Source organism: Tasmannia lanceolata, unplaced genomic scaffold (genome assembly GCF_043159265.1).
Source record: "Tasmannia lanceolata isolate RefF3 unplaced genomic scaffold, GAP_Taslan_0.1 ptg000037l, whole genome shotgun sequence".
NCBI lineage: Eukaryota > Viridiplantae > Streptophyta > Magnoliopsida > Canellales > Winteraceae > Tasmannia > Tasmannia lanceolata.
Genome location: NW_027518714.1, coordinates 5,228,524 through 5,256,122, shown reverse-complemented (window position 1 = coordinate 5,256,122; position 27,599 = coordinate 5,228,524). Strand labels below are relative to the sequence as shown.

The 27,599-nt window shown below is 38.2% G+C and overlaps 3 protein-coding genes and 1 long non-coding RNA gene across 4 annotated transcripts; 2 read left to right on the top strand and 2 right to left on the bottom strand.

Annotated features, from left to right (window-relative positions):
* Positions 1-1,095: 1,095 nt before the first annotated feature.
* On the bottom strand, positions 1,096-1,731 carry LOC143860261 (uncharacterized). The gene is made up of 2 exons (XR_013239652.1): positions 1,434-1,731; positions 1,096-1,346 (listed from the first exon to the last, which is right to left on the bottom strand). It is a non-coding gene; the product is annotated as an uncharacterized LOC143860261 (long non-coding RNA).
* Positions 1,732-4,455: 2,724 nt separating this feature from the next.
* Positions 4,456-5,503, top strand: LOC143861838 (delay of germination protein). The gene has a single exon (XM_077372778.1). The coding sequence runs from the start codon at positions 4,542-4,544 to the stop codon at positions 5,280-5,282; it is 741 nt and encodes a 246-aa protein (XP_077228893.1). The 5' UTR covers positions 4,456-4,541; the 3' UTR covers positions 5,283-5,503.
* Positions 5,504-10,106: 4,603 nt separating this feature from the next.
* LOC143861207 (tubby-like F-box protein 10) lies at positions 10,107-16,220 on the top strand. Its single transcript, XM_077372143.1, has 4 exons — positions 10,107-10,547; positions 11,748-11,835; positions 15,089-15,218; positions 15,525-16,220. The coding sequence occupies exons 1-4, from the start codon at positions 10,191-10,193 to the stop codon at positions 16,078-16,080; spliced, it is 1,131 nt and encodes a 376-aa protein (XP_077228258.1). The 5' UTR covers positions 10,107-10,190; the 3' UTR covers positions 16,081-16,220.
* Positions 16,221-17,973: 1,753 nt separating this feature from the next.
* LOC143860970 (multiprotein-bridging factor 1a-like) lies at positions 17,974-24,892 on the bottom strand. The gene is made up of 4 exons (XM_077371844.1): positions 24,630-24,892; positions 22,725-22,808; positions 18,346-18,428; positions 17,974-18,260 (listed from the first exon to the last, which is right to left on the bottom strand). The coding sequence occupies exons 1-4, from the start codon at positions 24,769-24,771 to the stop codon at positions 18,141-18,143; spliced, it is 429 nt and encodes a 142-aa protein (XP_077227959.1). The 5' UTR covers positions 24,772-24,892; the 3' UTR covers positions 17,974-18,140.
* Between the last annotated feature and the right edge of the window lie 2,707 nt (positions 24,893-27,599).

The window sequence follows — 27,599 nt, the reverse complement described above, 5'->3', positions numbered from 1 at the left end:
CAAGACTGACTGGCTGCGAACTTGCTATACTTGGATTCTCACGCATCCTAGACCCGGCCCCTTTCGCGAACTCATCTCCAAAGATTTTGCACATATCGTCATGCAAATCATAATGGGTAGTGAAGTGTTTCTTATGTTTTGGATGAGCCTGTGAAGGAGCATAAAAAATAAGAAGATATTGGATATGGTATTACTATAAGAAGATTGTATCTTGAGAGGAAGTGTTTTTTACAGCGACGTAGTCATCGTAGACCTCTTTCTCGCAGGTGACCATTTGGTGTCATTGTCCCAACCAAAACCGCTTCTACTGAGGATGATGCAAACACTCTTGTATGTTTCTTTCATAGTCTTGGTGCGATTTTTTATGTGCTCCTTATTGAGTTGGAGGTTGAAAAATACATTCATTGCAGTGGCTACAGCTACATAAGCATGATCCTTAAAACCATTTGGGATTTTGTACCCCTCTGCGATTTGAACTAGAAGGGTATCTACGAGCACCTTGTTCATTTGGTCATGACATTCTCCCCCCTCTTCTGCGAGGTTTGTGGCGCATTTGTCATTCTGATTTAATATACACATATATGTTCGTTAGGAGTCATACATCCATATAACAACCTGAGATGTATAACAACTTGAATAAATACACATACAACCATCAAAAGATACAGCATACATCATCCAAAACAACTAGCTACTATCTTCCTTCAAAATTTTAATCCATCACACTGATAACAACAGAGTTACTTGAATAAACACACATACAACCATCAGAACATAATAAAGTTACTTGAAACAGTAAAAGAGTCATATATCCATGAAAACATAACAAATTTACTCCAACCATATACAGAGTGAAACTATAATCCCCTAACGTCAATGACGTCTACTGAAATCATTCCACATCTGTGTGGTAAGCGTGTTTCTAATTTTCTCTCCTGCTCTTTTGTCATCATCCCTTGATTGAGGAGGATCTCGTGGTATGTCCTCATCTTCCACAGTTTGTAGCAAGAGTTGTCTAGCTAGAAAGTTGTCCACATCTTCTAGAATTGAATCATTAAGCATGAAACGCTGAATATGATTATGGATGCAACAACATGCTAAGAAGATGTCAATCTGCTTCTCGATATTGTACATTGGTTCTTCATTAAGAATATTGAAACGCTTCTTCAAGACGCCAAATGTGCGCTCAATGACATTTCGACAGGACGAGTGTCTATGATTGAACAACTCATTACTAGTCCGTGGACGCCGCCCACTCCACTCACTTAGGTGGTATGCGGTCTTACGATGCGGGGTAATGAAATGTCGTAAGAGAGGGTACCCGCCATCGGCGAGGTAAAACTTTCCTACAAATAAAAAAAGATTATATATCAGCAACTAGTAATAAGTGGGAACTTGTTTACTAGAATGTAACTATGTCATATACAATGTACCTGGAATAAGTGGAATCTTGTCAGCCCTTGTTAATGCATCCGCTAACACTCTCGAGTCGGAAGCCGAACCCTCCCATCCGGCTAGGATATACGTGAATTTAAAGTCAAAGTCACAGGCCGCCAAAACATTTTGAGCTATAAAATGCTTACGACAAAAGTAGGCAGGTTTGTCTTCAATACGTACTTTAGCACGTATGTATGTCCCGTCTATTGCACCGATGCAATCCTTGAAATATGGCATTCACCTTGGATTCCCCTCAATCTGCGATGGTGTCTCACCTGTCGGTGGTTTGATGAAGAAATCTTGCATACCCAAAATTGCCTTCAGTACTTTGTTGAAATACGTCGAAACAGTTGCCCCTGAACGTCTAGCACATGCTCTAATAGTCCTAACCCTCTGATTATGTGCCGCAATATGCAAGAAGATGGCAACTTGCTCCTCCACCTTCCAATGGATTGTATCTTGTAGGGTTCCCGCACGTTTAAATATTTCAACAAATTGACGAAAGCAGCTGACGTTCATCCGTAGCAAGTTATGACAATGTTCATCTGAATCGATGATAAAAGAAATGAACATACGATGCGTTAAGTAATTGCTTTCATAGGGAGCTCTGAAAAGATACTTTTCGTAGTACTCTTTCTAAAATACTAACATAGCAGCAGCACCAGCCATTAGTAGTGCGACTGCTTGCCCAACTAGCTCATTCCTACGCTTCAACTCATCTCTTCGCATCAACTCTTTCTTCCTCCTCCTTGTAGGACGACGGGGCATCTTACTCTAAAGAAGAACTCAGTAACTCAATGAAAAATACAACACAATCACAAATAAGGTATCTTAAACACAATCACAAACAAGACAATCACAAACAATCCATCCATCCATAAACCCTCCCTCCATAAACAATCCATCCCTCCTAAACCATCCATCCATAACCATCCATAACACAATCACAAACAAGACACACACAAACAATCCATCCATCCATAACTATCCATAACACAATCACAAACAAGACACACACAAACAATCCATCCATCCATAAACCCTACACCCATAAACATTCCATCCATCCACAACCCATCCCTCCAAAACCATCCATCCATCCATAACCATCCATAACACAATCACAAACAAGACAAACACAAACAATCCATACATCCACAAATCCTCTCTCCATAAACAATCCATCCATCCATAACACAATCACAAACAAGACAAAGACAAACAATCCATCCATCCGTAAACCCTCCCTCCATAAACAATCCACCCTCCCTCCATAAACAATCCATCGATCCACAACCCATCCATCCATAACCATCCTCCAAACACATACAAGCACATCTACCTAAATATATTTAACAGAAATGCAAGGGAAAAAAAATTAAGTGTGAGTATTGATTACCTTGCAAAAAATGAGAAAGTTATTGAAAAGGAAGCTCAGATGAGGACACCAACAATCTGCAAGACAAATAAGAGCAAAAATAAATGAAAGGATTAACATGAAAAAGAGCGTGTTTATGGATCCACCCCCACAAAATATAAATAGATCCAAGCCATTTCAGTGAAACCCTAAAATAGTTTCAATGAAACCCTAAAAAACAAAAATTAGAGTTGAATGGCACTTTAATCTAACAAAGAAATGGCAGAGAAAGAGAAAGGTAGAGAGAGATGGACAGTGAGAGAGATAAAAAAAAAACAGAGTTCGATCTCTGCATTGTAGGAGAAGATAGAAATGCAAAATATAAACAAAAAAAACAAAACAGTGCTACTATTGAAACCCACATCTGAAAGAGAGAAATAACCCTGTTCAAGATAAAACAAAGAACTCCAAGATCTCCAATGCAAAGCAATCATGAAAAAAAATAACAGGAAAGGAAACACCTCCAAAAACGAGGAGGAGAAGGAGACGAGGCATACCTTGTTGGGGAAAGGGGATGAGTGGAGGAGCTCTTAGCCAAACGGAGGAGTGGAGATCGCACCTTGATCTCCTTTTTGCAGATGAACAGAAAATGGGTTTAGGGCTGCTAAGTTGAAGACGAAAGTCGCATGTGGGTTTAGGACGATAGAAAATGGGTTTAACGCTATTCTCGTGACGGAAGTCTCGGAAAATAACCAAAATCCGACTATATCTCACGTATTGAAATGGCCTTCACAGGTGGGATAAGTGGGATTCCAAGTCGGACTTGCGCTTTCTGAGCGCTTTCCTTATCCTGCCAACAAAACGAGCATTTTAGCTCATTTCCACAGAAAATACCCTCTTTTTCCGTTTCCTTTCCATTTCCAAGGCGCAACTGAACAGGCCCTAAGAAATTTTATAAATAGATATATGCATTATACGTGTAAATGATTAAATAACAGGGATGATTGGAGTGATTGGTTGTTTCGGTAACATAATTCAGAACTACTGCCTCAGGTAGGTCAGGCCGCATGTGTCACTTCAGCTTAAGCTTTTGGAGTAAATGACTAATTAATTGTTCCACAATAGGGACCATATAATTTGCCTTTTGGCATCCGATTGTGTAACAATATAAAGGGATTATTAACTTACAAAGCTATTTAATAGCTATTTGATTGGCGGCTTAAGCCTGTCTTTGAAACCTCCTGTACCGTCTTAGATAGCCACCGACTTGATCAATGGTCCAGATTTCCCGAATGTTACACCTCGTAGTTAACGATCACATGCCTAAAAAGGGAATACAGGAGACAAAAACTAAAAAAAAAAACGTTTCGCCCCGACTGTAGGATAATGCGCCCCTCTGTTAACGTGATTTGACGTAAAAAAGCGTTAAAGTCTGCCACAATTCACGTGAACAGCTGAGCGCATTATCCTACATTGGGGGCGAAAACATATTCTCCCAAATAAAAAAATAACCTACGCCTGCTGGTTAGGTAGCTGCCGATACAAAATACTGATAACTCTGGTTCTCGTGTCAAAAGCAGCTGACGCAAAGAGGATTATTTTTCTGCCCCCAAAACGCCAAAATAGCAAAACCCTCAACAGGCAAAATATCTCCACCTCCTTTGTACTTATCATGAACCTCGATCTTTATATATAATACATTCTCGTTGAAAAGAAAGAACATCTCATTCTTCTTTTAAAAACTTCAATGGCTCCGAGCGTGCAAGACCATCGTTTCAGAATGTGTTACGAAAACTGGCTCGACCAACAACAACAAGACCTAAACGAACTCTTAATAGCACGAAACACTAACCCACAAAACGAGGAGGAACTCTCTCGACTCGTCTCTAAAACCATGCAACACTACCAAGACTACATAGACAAAAGAACTCGACTCAGTCACGAAGACCCACCTTGTTTTTTCGCCCCGAAATGGTGTTCTTCTTTAGAAAATTCCTTCATGTGGAATGCAGGGTGCAGACCCTCTATAGCGATTCGACTCTTGTACTCGCTTTGTGGGTCAGAGATGGAGGCCCAACTCGTTGAGTACCTACAAGGGGTGAGAAAAGGGAACCTGGCTGAGTTGTCACCGAGGCAGATGGGACTCGTGAACGAGTTGAGGGGTAAAACGGTGAGAGAAGAGGAGAAGATTTCGGAGAGGAGGGCGAGTTTAGAGGAAGGAGTGGCTGATGATCCATTGGATATGATGGCGAGTGAGAGAGGGCAAGGGTGGAGTGAGGATGATGTGGACCGTGCGATCGATGCTCAAGCTGAGCCTCTGAGGTTTCTTTTAGAAGACGCGGACAAGCTTAGGGTGAGTACTCTTAGGGAGATTATTGATATTCTCACTCCTTTACAGGCTGCTGATCTTTTGATTGCAGCTAAGCAGCTTCATCTTTCATTTCATGAGTGGGGTGTTAGGAGGGATAATCAGCACGAAAGGCCTTAGGAACAAAATCTAAGCTTCTCTCTTGACTCTTTCTCAATAGTTTTGTGTATATATGTTGTGTTGTAATGGTTGTGTGTGCGAGCAGTGGGACTGTGAACTGCTTATGCGTGCGGGAAAATAGTGTGCGAGTAGGCAGTATAAGTGTGACGCACCCTTTCCTGTTTTGTTGTTTTGTGTGGCTTGAATGTGAATAGAATGTGTTGACTGTTTTGTTAGAGAAAGTTGATGGATTTGTGAGGGGTGGATCTGCATGGGAGGCACGCCCTGCTTTGACTGCTACGTGTGTAATAAATCGGTGCCACTTTTCTGTCTTTAATTTTGTGAAGAAGAGTGTTGCCCTTCATTATTATTATTATTAGAGAATGAAATCAAATCAGAAGATTTGATCTTACTCTAAACTGATTTGATTTCAATCTCTAATATGTGAAGCAACTTACTCCAAAAGCTTAAGCTGTTGGAAATCACGTTATTTAATCTTTTATACTTTAACACTCCCCCTCACCTGTGCCCCATTAAAATACACTAAAAGCAGGGCGTGTGGCAATATTAATTCCATGGTATGATATTTTTGCACCCCATGTTTGATATTTCCATACCCCCTGTTTCCTTTTTATTTTAGGGCATTGCTTGCGCAGCCAAGTTTTGTTCCCCTTTATGGGTTTGCCAACAACTGGCCCCTCTTTTGGGTTTGGCCATTGCATGAAGATTTTTGCTATCCAGGAGGTTTGAACTTAGGACGTTTAGGACGTTTAACTCTGATACCATGTGAAGCAACCAGTTACTCCAAAAGCTTAAGCTCTCCGAGATGGCGTTATTTAATCTTATATACTTTAAAAATTATCGATTACATATGCTTCAAAATATCCAAACAAAAAATGTCTGTGGTTTTGACCATATTTAGCAAACATGATTCGGCAATAGAATGGGATGGCGGAAATTCGGGTTTAATATGGTTTTGGTTCAAAAAAATGTAGCCAAAAAAACGGAAACACAGAAAAAATGCATTTAAAATTTTGTAATTTACAGAATATAGTAAGGGTAAAGTTGACCAAAAAACGTGTCTAAATAAAATATCTTCATAAAAAAATGGAGTTTTTTTTAGTGTAAAAGTTTTAAACGGCAAACCATTAAAACGAGTTTTAAGCGGCATTTTTTCTAAAAAGACATCGTTTTTGCTAACTATGGTTTTGACATGCATTTTCTCAGCTTCAACACCAAGTAAAGATTTTTAATGTTAGTCCCCAAGACGGTGTGATAGTTAAATAGTGTGATATATGACTTGCTTCCCTTATACTTTCTTTTCATAAGTTTCTGATTAATTCTGTCAACCCATACTAGATGTGCATACTTCAGTTCTGCAAAGATTTCTTCAAATTGTATACAGTGACCTCTGTGTACATTTTCAAATTCCTCTGGTTGCTCTGTGACCGACGTTTATAAAATATAAGAGGAAAAGGATTGTACACTCGAGCGTACCAATCTTATGGAACGCTTATCCCAATCACATGGGTCCCACATTTTTTGTGGTGATCCAAAGCATTCATTTGCAAGGCCCTATCAGAGATATGGTGTGTACCAAAAATCAACTCCATTGAATCATTCTAACCCCTCCAAAAGTGGAGGGCAAAAATGAGCAGATTTGTGGTCTGTCCATTTTGCCATCCACAAATGGATGGGTTAGGATGATCCTATGGAACTGATTTTTGGTACACACCCTATCTATGATAGGACCTTTCAAATGAATGCTTTGGATCATTCTAACAAAGTGGGCCCATATGTGATTGGGCACTCGAGCATACCATATGTTTACATATATTTGGTAAAATTCGACCAAAAGTTAAAATTATGTTAGAGAATATCATAACCATTCATATTCATTCAGATCTGATCGTTAAATTAAAGTAGGATAGATTGGAATTCTTAATTTTATTTCATTCTTATGTTTATCTTTTCTTGATTATCCCTTACGTACGTGCTCTTTAATTATAAGCACTGTTAGGGTTGATTTTCTATAGAATATTATTTTCCATGGAATTTTTTACACCTCAGCATGGGTGTGGCCTACGATCTCCACCCATACACCCATGCATAAGATCGGACCAACCATTTTACAACCATGCATAAATGCTAGTGGGTAATAAGTATTTGACTGACCTTTCTTAGTAAATTCTCGTCCTTTAGAAAGACAAATGTTGGGGTTGTTTGGATGAATAGAAATGTTTTCCATGGAAATTAAATGAACTTTCCCTCGTTGCCTCATTGGGATGTGTTGGCAACCATGAAAATAAAGGGACTTGCTAGGCAATTTTCGGAAAGCCATTTCACCACTGACTTATGCACGAGAGAGGAGCCACCTTATGAATAAAATGAATAAGACAAAATCTCCTAAAAGTAGGCCTCGAAATGGCTTTCCAAGAATTAGCCTAGCAAATCCCGAAAATAAAATTCATGAAATATTTGTTTATCCAAGGTGAAAATGGGTATCGAGGACTGATGAGAGACAGGCTTGGGACAGCGGTGAGTGAGGGAGAGCATACCAGGGGTTGGAAAAAATAGAAAAAATTCCTATTTAATTTTTTTCCCCTGTTTTCCAGGCCTAGCTCATGCTCTCCTCACTCACCACTCTTCAAATCTATCTTCTCTCACAATGCTCTGCCTCTCTCTCACCAGGTGAACAAATATTCCATTAAATATATTTTTCATGGCAACAAGAGATGCCCGTACAAAACGTATTTTTCATGAAATTTTTTTCACTATTGAAAATTCCTATGAAAATTGCAAACCCACTCAACATTGGAGCTTTTGTCCATTGAATAATAATTTCCATCTTTTAGTATTTTTTTTCAAATTCGAAAATTTTCCCAGAAATTTTCCAAACTACTAGACCTTGGAACTTTTTCCCATGGAATATTGTTTTCCATGAAATTTTTTTTCCTGAACGTTTTCTCTTGATACAAGCCATTCTATTGTTTTCCTCACTATTGATTTTACGTAGGGAGAAATCCTTCAGAAGAGTCAGAGAGTGATAACATGAAAATGTCTACAAATTGAACAGTAAGGATTTTCCTTTGTACGAGATTTTTCAGGGTCTATCCATTATGGGCCCTCTTGATCCCAAAATTGGCAGGGCCGCACAATTTTTTGGGTCATACATGATTCATTTGGATGGTTCAGATCAATCAAAGGTGGGACCCACTAGGAAGTCGCACCGTACATGGGCATTGGGCAGTATTGCATGCTTAAGTAGGGCAAGTGGGTGTGTCATTCGTCTTTTATAATTGGAAGTTGTATCCAAACTTCCTTCTTTTGATAATAGCACTCCTCAGACTACTAAACTTGCCTTTGACTAGCTATTGCCACCGGGATAAAAATCCTTGGATAACTTATCACTGTAGTATGGGTTGGGCATCTGTTTGATTAGATAGTTTGGAGAGGGGTAATAAACAGCTACGGTTCTAAGAGATTTGATATGGTGCTTGGCAGTGAAGTCGTGTGGGATGCACCACCCTTGATATTTGATCCAACAGCAGACCACTTTTTAAGAGTCTGCTGTTGGATCAATTATCAAGGGTGGTACTTTCATCATACCAACTAGATTCACGGTCCGGCACTGTATAATTTCTCAGGTTGTATCTTCCATTTTCCAAGGAATTGTATGGTGGAAGGTCGTGCATGCACAGTGTGGCCCAAATTATTTGAGAGATCCAAACCATTCATTTGATGGGCCCTGGCACAGATAAGGTGTGCCCCAAAAATGATGTCAATAGGATCATCCTAACCCTTCGATCAGGTTTCTATAATGCACCATCCATTTTAAGCCTCTGCAAATCGGAGGATTAGGATGATCTATTAGGAAACAAAATCTTCTAATTTAGAGCGGTATCTACATGGTTAATAAACTTGGCAAGCTAGGAAGTATAGTTTGCAATAAACTTGGAAACAATCCGAATGATATGCAATTGCCTTGCTATTTTCCTCATTTCTATTATCTTTGTAAATTGCAATATATACACCTTGTATACCATTGTAAATATAGAAGCACAGAAATAAGAAATCCCCACATTTTCTCCAGCTCTTTTGTTATGAGAGAGTGTTTCCATTTTCTCCATCTCTTTTATTATGATCCTATTGAAATGATTTTTTCGGCACACTCTATCTATGTCAGGGCCCACCAAATGAATGGTTTGGATCGCACAAATAATATCTGCCCCACCGTAATTATGGGGTGCATGCACGGCCTTCCATCATATAATTTTTTTCAATTTAAGACAATTCAATCCTGGCACACCGAGGCATTTGGCACTTCGGCATAAACACGCCAACTTCGGCATAAAGACACGGGTATGCTCCTGTTAACGAGTGTTCGAATCCCGCCTCCGACTTACCTGATACACGTGGTGTGTGTTGTTGCGTGTATCCGTAGGGACTAGTCATACTCCTAAAGGGGTGTATCCGTAGGGACTAGTCTCACTCCTGAAAGGGGGTGGGGGTGACATCCTACCTTAAAAAAAAAAAAAAAAAAAACCTTCGTACGGACATTTTGGTTTGCATTCCAGGGGAGAACCCCAGGGAGCACATCCGTAATATACGGGCGAAGGTGAAAAGATTTTGAGATGATTTTCTTCGCCTCCCCTCTAGGATAATGCGCGCCCTTGAACCTGATTTGACGTCAAAAAGCGTAAAAGTCTGGTCTGCCCACAATTCACATTAAAAGGGTGGCGCATTATCCTACTGAGGGGGGGAGAAAAAATCATCTCCCAAATTGTTTAATATTTTGCACCCCATTGATTAGAATGACAGGACTTTCCCAAAATTTCAGACAAGTAAAGAGTTAAGACTCGGACATAGGTTAGAAACGAAAATCCCATCTCTCTCTCTCTCTCTCTCTCTATCTGTCTGTTTGATAGAATGTCTCTGAGAAAAACATTCCTCTCTCGAAAGGGCTCGACCTCTAGGGTTCGCTCCTCGTACGGAAGCACATCTAATTCCTCGAGAGAGCTGGGGGATTTGCAGAGAGAAGAAGAGAAGAATGTCCGTGAGAAAGATGATGCCTTTCTATTTCAGGAGGATCGCTGGCCGAAAATACCCCCCGATCTTCTCGCAGAGATCATCCAAAAAGTCAAATCTACCGAAGACCAATGGCCTCTTCGCAAGAACATCGTTGCCCTCGCCGGAGTCTGCAAAAGATGGAGAGAAATCACCAGAGGTGTCGTCAAGCCCCCGTACGTGACTGGCCAGATCACCTTTCCTTCTTCCCTCAAACAGGTAGGGTTTCTCTCTTTAAATCTCTCTGTAATTTATTGTTTTGCCCGAAAATTGCCAGAATTGTACAACTTGATTGATAATCGATGCTGCTTTGGACCGATTCTTTCAGAAATTTCAGTCGGTTTCCTCGTTTGGATACATGGAATTTAAAATCCTTGATTTTAGAAGCTAAAACCTAGATTTTAAATCGTAAAAGCTAGATTTTGAATGAGGAGAAATTATATGATGTGGCCGTACGGACCCGTGATTTTTAAAAAGTAGAGTACGGTCCACTCCATACGATGATCCAAACCGTCCATTTGTTTGTTCGGCAACAACGTAAATAGGTTGTGTCCCAAAATTCATTTCCGAAGGATGATGCTAACCCTCCGATCTATAGATGTACTGCACATTGAGGAATCTTCTATAGATCGGAGGGTTAGGATCATCCTATGGAAATGATTTTTGGGGCACAACCTATTTATGTAGTGTCCCAACAAATGGACGGTTTGGATCATCGTACGGAGTGGGCCTTACACTACTTTTTTTTTAATCACGGGTTTGCGCGGCCACCGATCATACAATTTCTCATGAATGCGTAAATAAGGTGTGTTACCACTCAGTCTGGTAAAATAAAGATTTTAGCTTAAAAAATGTTAGTTACGGAGCGTTTGCAATCTATAATTATCTACATTATTATTTTGACATTTATCTTTAACAGCCCATCTATTTATCTTAAGTTCTTAACTAACCGGGATTTGCTAGCGTCCATCTCAGAAGGCATTTTGCAGATGGTGTGTTGCATACTTGCATCTAACAGCAGCCACCTCGTTAATGAAGACAAAATCTGTTGAAGAGTGAGCCTCTGTGGCTACTGTCAGATGCAACAGACCATCCCTGAAATGCCTTCTGCCATGGATGCTAGCTAATCCCCAACCAATAAGATAATAACAAACCACTAGGGATTTATTCTCATCTTCAGTTTAAATCTCTAATGGGAGAGATTTCACGTGAACCAAGTCTGGAGGATCACACCTTGGTTTTGGCATGTTAACACAGTTACAATGTACTCATTGGATATTGCCGTTTAGCCAAGGTGTTCTACATCTGATATGGTGAGTTTATTTAACTTTAATTTACTCCATTTATTTGTATTTTATATAAAGAAAACCCAACAAAAAATCTTCCTATTCAATGATTTATTTTTGTTGTTGAGTGCAGTCGGGGCCTCCGGATCTTCCTATTAAATGTTTTGTAAAGAGGAACAAGAAGAATTCAATGTTCTACCTGTATCTTGGACTGAATGAGAGTAAGTAAATTTCATGATGCATCTTTACTTGCCCTGTTTGTCTTTTATCTATTTGTTCTGATCTATTCCTAGACTTATACACGCAAGTTGGTGTGTATGTGTTGAATATGTGCTGTTAGTTGTAACTTGGTATCCCTACTTGAAATCAACCAAGGTAGCCTAAGAAAAGTGTTCAGTATGATCCAAAACTGCAGCAGGTTGAATCTTAAGACGATCATTGCTTTATTGGACCATATCCTTTGGAACACACCAATGAACTTCGAATTTCAGATGCATTAGATTGTGTTTTAAGACTGAATCAACTTTTCGAATCTAAAGCCTTTATTAATTAGAATCACATAATGGAAATAGCGGCTGCGTTAATATTTTGTTTCAATGGACCATTTTTTATGTGAGTTCAAGTAAATATGACTTTTCTTTCACATGACGCAATTATCTTTGAAGGCATGATATCAAGATCGGCTATCCAATTGGTTGTCAAACCATAATTTTGCTTTGTCTATATATGCCTAGAGCGAAGACATTTCTTGCATGTAATTTGCAGCATAGGAATGTAAACAATCTTAAATTATATTCAGCTGGGTAAATTAACTTCGCTCCACGAATTCTCCACAGCTTGGATCAGATTCTTTAACCACTCGCTAGTCCCAAGTTGTCCTGATTCAGTCAGCTTATACAGTTGTTTCTTATTCTTCATGACATCTTCTCTATTTTAGTTACTTAAGGCCAGTTTCGTACATCAATGACTTCAACTGGCTCGTGCTCACATCTTGTTACTACTTTCTACATGTGAGTGTGTGTATTCAAAACTCGAACTGGGGCAAATCAATTGTTGGCATGCTCTCTCTCTCTCTCTCTCTCTCTCTCTCTCTCTCTCTCTATTAACTTGGGAATTCCAAGAGTTTTGATTTACCTGGTAGAGAGGAACTCATAATTGGACAAGAACTTAGCCAATATAAAAGAGAGTTTGGGAGTTTTTAAACAGTGATATCTATAGTTCACCAACCTGCTTCATGCATCCAACACATTGGAGCTAAGTGCAAGCCCCTAGGAGGGATTTATTGCAGCTTGGTGGCGAGTCACATGTCTATCGCATGTATTGGTGCAACTATCGATTTTATAACCTTCATGTTTTGTCAAGTTGTTCATGTAATTCTAATTCCCTTTTCAGCTTTGATATTTCCAAAGTTAAGCAAGTTTCACTGCAATCGGATGGAAAACCTTAGAGTTTCTATTGCTCCGTGGATCAAACCAAGGACTGCGATTTGGGTTCCATTGTCTCTCGAGCCTCCATTGTCCAAAAATTCTCCCAACAGCTATCTGCCTCGGCCACCCGATCCTGGTAGATCAATTGTAAGCCTCTGAACGCCTCTATCTCATAGTGCAGCCTGCCCTTTCTTATCTTCTCCTCTGAAAAATCATGTTCTTGACAATGGTGATCCTTGGTTACAAGATGAGATCACCCGAAGCCCTGGCCTCACTTCCGGGACAGAATCCACTCGTTCTGACTCTGGAAATGAATCTATCACTGGGTCTTGTTTCTGTATGAACCTATAGTCAGGTGGGCCTCGCAATGAAGTTTCCCTGGTAAACAAACAACAGCATGACATTTTATGGCCTTCATTTTTTTGTCAAGTTGTTTATGAAATTCTGATTCCATTTCCAGATTTTTGATATTTCCAAAGTGAAGCAAGTTTGACTGCAATTGGATGGAAAACCTTAGACTTGGAAGAGATAGCTTCTGCAAAGGGAACTTGTTACCGTAGTTTTATTAGTGGGGGCTTGCTTTTCTTTTCTTTTCTGTTCTGTTCTTTTTTTAATGATATAGGGGGCTTGCTTTTCTTGGTCTAGATTTTCCAGTACTTTTATTTAAGTAGTTCCTTTAATGAATTTTATGTGGGGGTCTTTACAAGGTTATGACTTGATTTTTGTGCAGTAGAGATTAGGACATAATGATCAGCATATTAAGGTCACAGGTTGTTTGTTATCATCAGTAAAGTTCATAGTATACAATTATTTTCTGAATTTAAAATTCTCGCTCTGTCTACCTGATAATAGAGATTATAAATTCTTAGGTTTTTTATGCATGGGTGACATAATTCTTTGGAGTGGTATGTCACTTTCTGTTGGGTTTTTTTTTATGTCTTGTTTTCACTCATGTGGAGTAGGCCTATCCTAGAGAGAGATCTAAGTCTATAAAGTATATTTAGGGAGAGGAAAACCAATGACCATGTGAGTGGTGGGTGGTGCGAGAAAAAAATGTGAGAGTTTCTTCTTAAGAATTTCTCATGTGGTGAAATTGACTGGGTTTTTTTTTTTTCTATTGTGTCGCTTTTGTGTACGGACTTGGTTGAGAAGAAAACGAATGGGTTGCTTTCTCACAGTGAAGAACTCACCCGTGGATGCAGTCATAAAAACTCGGTGTGCGCATGTTATGGTTTGCTTCTTTCTACTATTTCGTTTCTTTGCACACTATGGGATCGGATTTTTCCTGGCAGATTTCTCAAAACTCTCTACTCAAGGAGTCACCCTTTTCTTATCAATATGCCCATTTTATATAGATTTGATGTCCAATTTCGTTTCAGGTTTACACTTTTTCCTTCAATTTCATTTCTAGAACTCTTTGTGACCCGATTATCTCATGACCAATAGCATCTCACGACACTTTATCCTTTTAAGATATGATGTTTCTTACTTGTACGGCTCTGAAAATGATGGATTCCTATTCTGCTGGGTGTGAAATTCTAAATGCACGAGTAGCGATGCGAGGAAGAAATAGTTTGTCTCTTTGTATTTAGTAATCTGCACCGGAGAAATCAATTTCTATCATAGAATTTGCTGAAGCTAAGAAAATTCACGCAATGGGCACACTCGTATGTTCATGAATAACTGAACCTGAAACAACTAAGATTCCAGGCTTCTTGGAGTCTAAACTATAAAGGCCAACATATGACTGAGAATTTGGAAAACGAGTCAGATTTAGAGGAATGTTCCGGACTGGTGGCATCAGCTTTGATATAAAATTCATGAATGCAACAAAAGTTATTTCCTGGTCTTTATGTTTTCTTGATGTTTAATGCAGACTAGCCGTTTTTAACTCTTGGAGCAATTTTCCCCATCTGTAAATTGTGCCTTCATTTTTCTATATTTTTCACAAGATCTTCATTCCAAGTGTTCATATTCTTTTGTTCTCAGTATTGTTCTCTTCTTATTGAGTGTGCAAAGTTTCAACTCATATGAGTTGTTCTTACAGCAATTGCAGATAAAGGGAAATTACTCTTAGCTGCCCGAAAATTCAGGCATTTTTCTCATACTGAGTATATCATATCTCTTAATGCTGATGACTTGTCTCAAGGAAGTAATGCATATGTGGGAAAGTTGAGGTAAGCCTTCACAATTGTTTGAGCTCCTTTCCGCCTTTTACGTGCTTAAGAAATCACCTACCTGTTTGATTTTAGAGGTCTTGTTTTAGCTGGTGCCTAGTTTGTGTAGAATAGTAGAATGTACTATCAAAATATTTCACGTGTACAGATGCCTGCAAAAAAGTTGTATATTGTATATAAGCATGCTAACAGAGAGAGAGAGAGAGAGAGAGAGAGAGAGAGAGAGAGAGAGAGAGAGAGAGAGAGAGAGAGAGAGAGAGAGCATTTTGAAGTTTTTTCTTTCCAATGAGCAGGTCTGTTTTGCAGTTCCGATTTCCTAGGCGCCAAATACACAATCTATGACAACCAGCCACCCTACGATGGTGCAAAGCCCTCAAGCAGCCGGCACTTTGCCAGTAAGCAAATCTCCCCACAAGTTCCAGCCGGTAGCTTTGAGATTGGACACATCTCTTACAAAGTCAACCTTTTGGAATCAAGAGGACCCAGAAGGATGGTTTGCACGCTGCAATGCCCTTCAACAAGAGAAACCCTTGATGAAGGCCAGAAAGACTGCAAGACAAAAATGCTTGAGGTTAATAAGGGTTATGCGATTATGAGGAACAAACCTCCAAGGTGGCACTTGCGCCTACAGTGCTGGTGCTTGAATTTCCATGGACGGGTTACAGAGGCGTCGGTCAAGAATTTTCAGCTTTTAACTGTTGATCCCAGCCAACCAAGTGTGAGTGGGGATGAAGATATGGTGCTTCAATTTGGAAAAATAGGGGATGATATTTATACCATGGATTACAGGCAGCCATTGTCGGCCTTTCAGGCATTCGCCATTTGCCTCACCACCTTTGGTTCGAAACTCGTCTGTGAATAAATCCCTCGTATTTACTATTTATTCACCCATGATGTTGCTTATCAACAGTTTCTTTGATAACCATTTGAACAGCTTCCGGTACAAGTTGGAGCAATTTTTTCTGTTTTTATGAATGATTACAAGTTTGAGAATGTTTTAAATTTGTTTTTTATAGGGCGGTGATTTTTGCTCCCCCACGCGGATTATGCGGCCCCCTTGTCAAGTGATTTGGCGCCAAAAGGCGTTAAAAGTCTGCCACAATTCATGTGACAAGGGGGGTGAAAAAATCATCTCCCTTTTTATATGGAGCTTTCCTTGGAACTTGTCTCTGTAATTGGCATACTGTAGCGCTAGAGGAATGAATCATGGCAGGAAGTTCCATATTATGTAACTCACGAGGTTTCTGTCAGGATTTTTTTTTTCATGATAAATTGATGTCTCAAGTGTTGAGAGAGGGGTAGGGCAGTGGGAGAAGGCGAGAGATTTGAGAGGGCACAATTGAGATGAGAAAAATTCGATCCGATTTTAAGTAGAGTTTCTTGTTTTCTGATTGTTTTGTCTTCCTACTTCTCATCACTTGGAGACACTAGTTTCCTGTTTTTTGCTTTCTAAAATTTAGCCACTTCACCCTCATCTCCACTTGGAGGCACCCATTTATCATTGGAGAAAAAAACATGGTAGCAAATCGTACCCATAGATTTAGTGTTCATCCATCTCGAGTTTTGGATCTCTATCTCCTATTGTACTTCCTTCAGATGTGAAGTACATCAGCACATTCTCAGTCATAGATACATGTGTCATAGATACATGTGTGGCTGAGTCTCCCCAGTAATGAAAAGGGGCGCATTTATCATTTTCCTAAATTTAACATCTTCCTCTTTATCATACTCTTTATCTAATAAACCAGTAGGCCATAGGGTCCCTTGCCAAAGCCTAGCTTACCCATAACTTTATCAAGAAGTTTTAAAGGCAAAGAAAGACATTAAAGGGGGTGAATTTATCCTCAAGCAATGCCCTTAGGCTCGGTTCACTTGCCTTCTTGAGAAAGGAAAGGAGAAGAAAGTAAGCCAAATTTTCCCGTGATTGGACATGATTTGACATTTTCCGCTGTTCACTTGTTTTCTCGCGAAAGCATAATTACACAGGTGGAAAATATAAATAATGGCGTGGAAAACCAACTTTCTTGCACTTTCCCTCAAAATTTTCTCACCAAAAGGGTGAGAAAATCACTTTCCTGAGAAAACCACTTTGCCTGCATACTTTCTTTTCTTTTCTTGGCCAAGTGAACAACGGAATTTTCTCACAAAAGGAATTTTCTCACAGATTCTTTTCCTTTCTTTTCCAGTTTTCCACGTCAGATTCGTTTCCTTTCTTTTCTTTTTCTGCAGCTAGAAAACAAGTGAACAGAGCCTTAGAGGGTGGGTGGGTGTGGATTTTATCCGTTTCCCCGGGGGGGGTTACCATTTACGTAACTTTTTAAAAAAGGAAAAGGAAAAAAAAGGTGAAAAAAATCTCTACCGCTAGTTCATGACGAACATTTGAACTCTTTTAGGCCCATGTTATGAGCAAAGTAGAAGCTCTTTAATAGGCTACTGTTGCAATATGAGATAATCAAAGTGGTGCTGGCCTGTTGGGCACTTTCAGATGGCATGTGATTGGATAAAATAGGCAGGGCCACTAAAAGAGAACAGAAACAAGGGCAATGATGATAAATCCGCTACAGGTGATGGAGGGGGGCTTCCCTTGTAATCACAATGGTAGTAGTTTTAAGTTTTAACAACAGTAGTAATAACAAGGATGGTAAACATCGCCTAAATAATCAAACAGCAAGGCCCAACTCGACAGCCCTGTTTCTCCCAGGCCGATCCAAATAGAAAAGATTAAATCACCATAACACAGGACGAAACAATCCTCAATAACAACTGAAACACTTGGATTTCACAAAGCAAGACACAAACAAGTCCAGCAAGGAGTAGTTTCTCACAAAGTTTTAAAGCAGTCATTTCATGGACACACCGATCTAAAATGTAGCTTCCCTGCTACAGCTGCAATTATATAGCTAGCTTCCCTGTCCTAACTCATTACTTTTTCCCTCGGAGCTTCACGCCAAGAACCCTCTCCAATTTGCCGATAATCTGTTGATTCGGAATGGCTTTTCCAGACTCGTACTCTTGTATGATTTGGGGCTTCTCATTGATCATCTGCCACAGGTTTATCATGTTCCCGTGCATGTCAAAATCAGAAACTCAAACTAACGAACAAGAGTCCAAGCAAGCAAGAAAATACCTGTGCAAGTTGAGACTGAGTGAATTTCTTATCCATTCGAGCTTGCATGATGTTCTTCTTCAGTTCAGTTGGTACTCGTTCATCTGGTGTGACATAAGTATTAACATTTAAATAAGGATTACCCATTATTGGCAAGAAACCCATGGTGGAATATTCTACCAAATAATTAACAGTTATAAACGATGTGCCATTGTCCCGCAGTTACTCAAGGAAACCTTATATTAAATCACTGCCGATTAGAAGTAACGGCTAATCAAGACAAATGAATTTTCAGAGAACATATGAAAGCTAGTGTTCATACTCGCTGTAAAGAAGGCAAAATGAAAACTTCGAATTTTTTTATTTTTTATTTTTTTGAAAATTGGAAACTTTGAATTATAAACCTGCCTTCTTGGCTTCTCTTCCCATCATCAATGTCAAAAGGACACATCAGAATGACTAACTCTTTTAACTTTTTTCTTCCATATTTTCCTACATCTTAGAGATGACTCAGAGCCTTCCAGAATTTCAAAAGACTAAAGAAAGGAATCTCCATCAGGATCCTTCATGTTGCTGGGCAAATTTACTAAGGAGAACAGCCTCCTCATGCATATCCTCCTGTTTAAGATTTGGCTACCACGGGCATCTAGATTGTCACGCTAAGGCCCTGTTCGTTTAAGATTGTGACAACCGATTGTGAGCCTATACCAATCATTTGACCCAAACTTAAACGTAATTTCGTGTCCAATAATCGGTATGGAGCTCACAATTGGTTATCACAATCTAAAATGAACAGGGCCTAAATAAAGGAAATCTTCTTACCTACATTCCTAACTCCACGCTGACCAGCTCTACCCAGATTAACATTGCAACACCTTCAAAAGGGTAGCTTCAAGACAACCAATCTAATGAGGGAGAATGGTGGCTAACAGGAAAATTAAACATTCACATTTACCCTCTCATCTTGCTTAGCTGTCCAAACTACCATCATTTTGTAAATTGCGGAGCGTGCTTATCAGCTTATCTCAAAATGGGAAAATCAGGGTGCTGCAATAAAAAGGGTGGCCCAGTGCATGAGGCTCCCACCATTGTGGGGTCTGAGGAGGGCTAGATGTACGCAGCCTTACCCCTGCTTTGCAGAGAGGCTGTTCCCGTGACCACCAGGTCACAATGGAGCACTTACCTTTGGGAAAATCAAGGTGTTGCAATGGACTTCTTATTTAAAAGTTAATCGCAAGGAGTACTGAGGAGCAGAAAAGGCAAGTTTATAGCTCTCAATTTTTATGACATCATTTTGCAGAAGTTGATGAAACTTACTCCTTCAAGATCAATATGCCAACACTAAGGCATTAAGTTTCTCCCGTGGTTCAATTGAACAAAATGTATCAGATCACCCGACTCGTATTGGACTTTTGGGGGTCTGTTACAGTTCGGAACCCCCACTCCCACTCTCCCCCCTTATCAGAATCTCCAAAGAATCATGTTTGTAATTGCTCTACATCGGCCGAAGCGACTCTCCGTAGCAGCTTAAGCCCACATGATTTTCCTAGGACATTGAGTTTACGTAAAGACACAATTGAAACCTCATGTTTTTTCCATTTCTTCTTATTTTCTACTAGCTTTATTGTCAACATAACCTGGATCACTAGAATCAACCATCGAAAACAAGATTTGAAGCACGGGTTGACAAACCAAAACCGGATTCAAAAAATTTGGAGATTTTGTTCAAGGTAAGATACCTAATTCTTTTTTATGGATATGCTGTAATACATAAAAAAAAATGCATGATTTAGGAATATGAATGTCTTTTACATGAATTGATGAGATTTGGTGGTTATTTGTGCAATGTTTCTCATTTTTTAAAAAAAAATTTCTCTAAGAACATTCTATCTATTAATGCATGCTTTCTTTGTTTATATATTTATGTTATGAAGTTATGTATGTTTTTTTTTATTGGTTCTTCATTTTATTTACTTTTTATTTTATTGGAAATGTTCCTTTCTTATAATGAGAAATTTTTGTTCAAGTTTAAATACGTAATTCTTTTTTATTTTTTTTATGAAATCATTGTAATACATAAAAAAACATATATGATTCATGAATATGCATGTTTTTAACATGATTTGATTAGATTTGGTGGTTATTTAGGTAATTTTTCTCATCTTAAATTATGCATTCCTTTCTGATTTAACTTTTTTTTTTGGTACTATTGCTTGATGATCCTGTACATTTATTGTGCTTTTTATTCTATTTTAACATATGCTATTTATTAAGAGAGAACAATTCCTACACACTTGTGTAGGTAAGTTACCTACACACTACCTTAAAATACAGTGGGGGCCCACATTGTTTGGGTGATCCAAACCATTCATTTGAATGGTCCTCACATAGATAGGGTGTCCACAAAAAATCAGATCCATAGGATCATCCTAACCATTCAAACTATGGAGGCAAAAAATGGACTAATTTGTGAAGGTTTATACACGTCCATTTTACCTCCACAAATCGTAGGGTTGGGATGATCCTATGGATCTGATTTTTTGTGGACACCCTATCTATGTGAGGACCATTCAAATGAATTGTTTGGATCACCCAAACAATGTGGGCCCCCACTGTATTTTAAGGTAGTGTGTAGGTAACTTACCTACACAAGTGTGTAGGAAATGTTCTCTCATTTATTAATTGTTATTGACGTAGATCTACATGTTTTGAGCAACACATATGTACGGGTCTATGTGCCCATTTTTTATTACCTTTTTTTTTGCATATGTTCACAGTTTTTAATAGCAATAACCCTTTTTTTGTGTTTATCTTCTTTGCATAGCTCCCCAAAAAAAAAAATCTTTTATGTTTAACGTGTACATTCTTCGATCTAGATCTACGCATGTAGGCTTGCGCTGGTTCAATTTCAATTTTTTCCTATTTTGACTTTATTTCTTATTTTTGTTCTTTTTTGCATGAATTTCTTGTTTTTAGTAAGAAATATGTATGGTGTTAATTACTTTATAATGCATTATTTCTTGCATTTTGAGGTGTTTCTTTTGTTAGTGCTTTACCTTATTCATTGTTCATTTTGATCATTTCTTTAGTTGACAGAATTGTTTCGATACTTTTTGTTCAGTAGTCGCAAAAGAACTTTACAAACAAGCAGACAGACAGAGCTTGACAGGCTCATTCACACTACAAACCTAATAAACCACACTAAAACTACCAAATTAAAATTTTCAATGGAACAAGAAGATATGCCAAAAATCAAAAGAATTAAAAGTGAAAAAAAAAACTAGACAAAAGATAGAGTTTAGCTCTTTTTCAAGGACCATAAGCAAGTGTACCATCCTATTTGAAAATTAACGATTCCATTCCAGAAACCAAGTTTTTACAGCAGTTTAGGGACAAGACGTCCCCATATTACAATCCCATTTAAAAGTGAAAAAATAAAAAATAAAAAAAATTAGACAAAACATAGAGTTTCGCTCTGTTTCAAGGACCATAAGCAAGTGTACCATCCTATTCACATGCAATCGTTCTAGCCTCCAATTAATACATGAGGAGATACTATTATTCTGAATTATGGTGTCACCTTTTCCTCTCTCTCTCTAAGCAACTTAGAGTGACCACAGACAAAATGGTCAAGCTAGCAGAGCATAGACAAAATGTTTGGTCATTTACGATGGTGATCTAAAATGGATCCATTCATATCTCATAATGTATTTATTTTCAATGACCAAAGCTATGATTATCTTTTCTTGTCTAATGTAGAGTGCCCACCTCTTTAATATGACAATCTGTGTTTTCTCCTGCACCGAGGTCTTTGGTTCTGTTTCTGGATTTGCATTTGTGTACATGCAATGTCTCCATAGTTTATGGAATCTATCTGTTGTGTGATGGCTTAATTTGAAACCTAGCGATAAGCCACCAAGTCATTCTTACAACAAGTAGATATACAAATACATGTCCCAACACATACTAGCAAACCACTTATAGCTGCTCATTCTAGAAATAGTTATAAAAAAAAAGTGTGACAAATCAAATATCAATTTTGATTTTGAACAAACTATGCCAAAAAGTTGCATATATGTCGTGTGGTGAAGGAGAACTTTCTCACACTGATGATTTTTGTCATGGAAGTATACATAGCTAAAGTAAATAGAAATGCAAGGCATATATAATCATCAACTACAATCATCAAACATGATGAAAAAACATTTGGCAAAATCTTAACAATGATGCTCATGACATTGTACAAATTATAGGATGGAACAACATATAACTCCAAATTACATTTCACAACAATAAGATTTAGTAACATGTAAAGTTTTAAGCTGCACATAAAAGTAAAAAAGACAAGCATGTACGAGGAATCCAAGGTTCATAATTACTAGCAAGCCACAGTTACTTACGAGCAAGATTCTCAGTTTCATCATCAAGCTTTCTTGTATTCAAAGTGGTGCTGCTTGAGGCAGCTTTGTTTGTACCAGCGGTTGCTGCAAAAGATAAAAACATTAAACATAAACATTCTACTGGGTAATTGGGAAAAAAAAAAGACACTATCAAATGCAATTTGCTGGTTGGCTATATAAACTATAACAAATGCAGCCACTTATTTACAGATACAGGGTGAAAGCCAGCAAGAAATAAAAATGAAGATAAATACCTTCGCAAGACATTGAAAAAGTGTTTGCCGATTAATTAGTTATGCTCTAGTGTCATATAAAATTATAAATTATTTTGTAATAGAGCAAAATTCTATGATTCTATTTTGTCGATAAAGTAATTCAAATTATTTAGGAAACTAATGTGTAACAACAGTAGGCATCTATATGCTTATTTCATTCTTTTTCTTTTTGAATGGTTATGCTTATTTCATTCTTGGACAGGCAATTGACAAAGTCCCAAACTATGAGACACAACTGCATTTGACATCACAAGGCATTGGTTCCAAATGAACTCAATTCTACAGTATAAAAGGGGCGGCCCAGTGCACGAGGCTCCCGCCATTGCGGGGACTGGGGAGGGCTAGATGTACTTTTATTATGATATACATTTCACAGTACAAGTTTCTACCAAGTACCCAATATCATTACTTACATTCTGATTGAAGACTAACTCCTCCAGTCTAAATAGGCTGTGTTACCTTGTTGCATCTATATTAATCATTTATCATTTACATAAAACTATGCAACGTAAATGTATCAAGATAATCATTTTAGGGCAGAAAAATACCATAAAGCAGTCAATGCTATATACTTCAAGGTTCAATATGGCATAACCTTACACAATGCCAAAGGTAAACAATCTAAACTGAATTCCACGCATGTTTTGTGCCTCTTACTTAAAGAACCCCCTGGTGTCGTTGATGTTAGGGGGGAAAAGAAAAGAGTAAAAAAAAACAGAGAGGATGCAATAACTGCCAATTGTAGGTGTCACTTTTCCACGCCAGTCACATTCAAAGAGTGAAAATGATGAGTTATTCATAGAACCCATTCCTCTTTCTATCTAATCTAAAAGTACATTGGAGGAGCATCCACATGATGGATTGAGGAATCAGAGAAAGCCATAGTAAATAATGCCTTGTGACAAGGTAAGTATTTCGATTAACCCTGTATCACGAGGATTAAACATTTAGGGAAACAAATGTTTCAATCAGTTCCCCCCCCCCCCCAAAAAAAAAAAAAAAAAAACAACGCTCATTTGATGCAGTCCTTGTTGTTGTTCACCTTCTAATCGATTGCTTCCTTTTGTAGAAATCCTTATTTTCTAAATTCACTGCTATCCCAAGGACTTTAGTTACGAGTATCGATCAACAACCAAACATGAACTGATTTTATATAATAAAAAAAAACCTCAAATCAAACCACTAAAATGACATCCAGGCATCCACAACCAAACCTGCAATTCCATATAGGGTTTGGATAACCTTTCTATCAGTCTAACCCAATTAGAAGTCCAAGAATCCATAAAGAGCTCGACGATACAATTCAATAACAGACTTGATTCTCACTGTCTATATTTACATGAGAAAAATCGATTAAGAACGCCAAAACCCATATATTTTACCTGAGAGAGAGATATTAACACATCATACGAAATAAATAAATGAATCATCAGAAAGGGGGAAATAAGAAGGAAGAACATAGCATCATAAGCCTAGAAATAGGGAAAACCAAGTTTCTCAAATAGAGAAAGCGAAAAGAGAGAGAGAGAGAGAGAGAGAGAGAGAGAGAGAGAGAGAGAGAGATCATGAAGAAGAAACCCTAATTTCAGAGGAAGCAAAGTGGAAGAAGGGAAAGAAATCAAGACCGTACATTTTCGGATGGTTTCGATCTCGGCACCGCTCCGGCGAGCGGCGTTGACGGCTTTCTCGTCTTTCTTAGCGGCAGAGTTCGGAGCCTTCTTTCGGATCACCACGGGCTCCCAATCTTGCGTCACGGGTCCGATTCCAGCCATTTTTTCCTTTTTTCCTCCTTTTACTTCCGATCAGATAAAAGCTCTGCTAAGAAATGAAGAGGCTTTTCTTCTTTCTTTCTTTCCTTTGCCTTCTTGTTTCCCAAGTTCCTTTTTCTGTTTCGATTCTCAGTCTCTGGATAAAGCAGAAGTCAAATTACGAAAACATTTTCGCTCATTGGCAAAATTACCGGTCTTATCCCTGAGCCGTAAGGATAAACATGCCACACGTGTACGATAATGATTCCATCTTTGCATTTCGTATTGAATTTGGGAAGTGGTATATCAGTCCCCTTTTTTACTTGGGACAGCCACCTCTGGCGTATTTAAAATTTTGACCGAAATTTCGGATTTCAGTGGGGACCGAAACCGAAATTTTCCGAAATTCAATTTTTCGCCATTTACCAAATTTCGGACAGTGACATTATTTATTTTAAAAAAATGTGTTACAAAATTTCAGCCGAAATTTCAAAATTTGGGTCTGGAATTTGGAACCAAATTACCAAATTTCGGACCGAAATCCGAAATTTCAGTTTTTGGTGGGGTCCGAAACGGTTACCGAAACCGAAATTTCAAAACCATGTAGAGGAGCTGATTTACTTCCCTGATTTGGTGGACTCCCTCTTCTTGGGTCTTATGAATGTTTCATCCTTGTGATAGGAATTGTACTTCCCTGATTTTATGGTTATTTGTATGTCTTTACTGCCCTTGTGGCCCCCTATGTAATCCTGTTTTCTTTTCAATGTATCTGGTCGGGATTTGCCTAATCCCAGCTTGCCCATAAAAAACAAAAAAAAGGAGCTGATTTTCTTCGCGTGGGAATGATTCACCGGGCCTGATTGCCACGTATATTGGTTTTGGTTGTCCCATGTAAAGAAAAGCGGTGAATTTATCATTTCCAAATTTTAAATACATTGGTCTTGGATATTTTAGGGAATGATTTTTTCGCCCCCCATAGGATAATGCGCCCAACTGTTAAATTGAATTGTGGCCTGACTTAACGCTTTTGACGTCAAATCACATTTAAAAGGAGGCCGCATTATCCTAAAGCAGGGCGAAAAACCCATTGCCCATATTTTATTTTGCTTTGTCACAAACCTCTTGTCTTCTAGTATTTAAAGGGCTGTCAAAATGTTATTACATTTCCCTACATGCTCTCACGAGCCTGTTAAAGAAGAAAAGACAGCTGGGTTTATGCAAAATATGGCTGTGCGTGCTATAACATTTCCAAAACTGAATAGCATTGTTCAGGTTATATTTTTAATAATATTATCATAAATCGAAGGCCTAAGTAAAACCTGAATAGAATTGGTTCAAGTTATATATTTCTCCATGCGTAAAAAGGTAAGAACTTTATTTATTTATTTTTAAATTCCTTTCCAAAGTGTTCCAAAAATTCCAACAATCCAAATAGGGGCTTAGTTCTTCTTTGTTTTGTTTGAGAACTTTATTTATTTATTTTTAAATTCCTTTCCAAAGTGTTCCAAAAATTCCAACAATCCAAATAGAAGCTTAGTTCTTCTTTGTTTTGTTTGAGAACTTTATTTATTTATTTTTAAATTCCTTTCCAAAGTGTTCCAAAAATTCCAACAATCCAAATAGAAGCTTAGTTCTTCTTTGTTTTGTTTGAGAAATTATGATAAGTTTGTGAGGGTTTTATAATAAGCTAATAGTGAATCCTTATTTGATATATAGAAGAATTTATATGTGATGTTGATTGTTCATTTGTAAGGCTCGGTTGCACAAACGCTCGACAAGCATTGGAATTTCAAATGCCAATAAATGTCTATTCTTTATTTGGTTGCCATAATTACAATGGAATTCCACTTGACTCTCCATCATGTTTGAGACATCATTATTGCTTTCTCACATGTGGTGCTCATGTGGCACTAATGTCCCCCATGCTCATCTTCTAACCAAATCCTATCAAAATGGTAAAATTTTGGTAGAAGAATAATGGAAAAGGTTTTGTCTTTCCTCTCTCTTTCCTATCTTTCTCTCTTCACTCTCTATATTGATAATAGCACACATTACCCTTTCCACTACTTTCCGAGAGGATTCCCACACAACCAAACACTACTTACCACTATTCCACTATTCTCCAAGTGGTAATTCTAAACCTCTTCTATGCTTGTCTCGTCCCTTCTGACTTCTTATTCCACTACTCTCCGAGCCAACCCCGAGCAACCAAACTTATCCATGTCTCAAATCATATTGTTGACCTTTGACTCAATGACTTCTCATATGTCATCCTTCATCTTCTTGGACTTTTTTAACCTTTTCATTCAACATTTTAGTTAGGCCTACTGAGTGGATCTACTGTTTTTTATCAATTTTCTTGATATAAAATTAAGTATTTGACTCATTTTTACTCCCATTTTGAATGTCCACGCATATTAATTAGGTCAATTGAGAAAAAACAACCGTCCACGCATATTAATTAGGACAATTGAGAAAAAAACAACCTCAGTCATGTATTGCGGCCAATACAAAGAACACTTTGCCTACAATCAAACTCCACCTATTGATCGAATCCCCTATAAGTATCTAGGTCTTCTACCAGTTACTCCAAAATCTCAAGGTGTTAAGAGTTTATGGTATTTAATTATTGTGTACATGTGAATTTTTAATATCAAGAAGTTTTTAGGTTTTGAACTCAGGACCTGTCGTGAGACAATAGCCATACCATGTGAAACAACCAAGTGATTCAAAAGCTTAAGCTGCCATAGCTGGTGTTATATAATCATTTACTTCAACCCTTCTTACTTTGTCAAAGCCACCAACCTCAGTTTGATACCAAATTTTGTGATGCGTAGGAAATTTAACCGGCT

Bases quoted from the DNA above. Each gene is read 5' to 3' on its own strand.
- LOC143861207 (XM_077372143.1), top strand. From the start codon at position 10,191: ATGTCTCTGAGAAAAACATTCCTCTCTCGAAAGGGCTCGACCTCTAGG. The intron at 10,548-11,747 runs GTAGGGTTTCTC...TGTTGAGTGCAG, and splicing joins TTCCTTCTTCCCTCAAACAG to TCGGGGCCTCCGGATCTTCC. The intron at 15,219-15,524 runs GTAAGCCTTCAC...TCTGTTTTGCAG, and splicing joins GCATATGTGGGAAAGTTGAG to TTCCGATTTCCTAGGCGCCA.
- LOC143861838 (XM_077372778.1), top strand. From the start codon at position 4,542: ATGGCTCCGAGCGTGCAAGACCATCGTTTCAGAATGTGTTACGAAAAC.
- LOC143860970 (XM_077371844.1), bottom strand. From the start codon at position 24,771: ATGGCTGGAATCGGACCCGTGACGCAAGATTGGGAGCCCGTGGTGATC. The intron at 22,809-24,629 runs GTACGGTCTTGA...TATCTTTTGCAG, and splicing joins GATCGAAACCATCCGAAAAT to CAACCGCTGGTACAAACAAA. The intron at 18,261-18,345 runs GTATTTTCTTGC...AACCTGTGGCAG, and splicing joins CTCAGTCTCAACTTGCACAG to ATGATCAATGAGAAGCCCCA.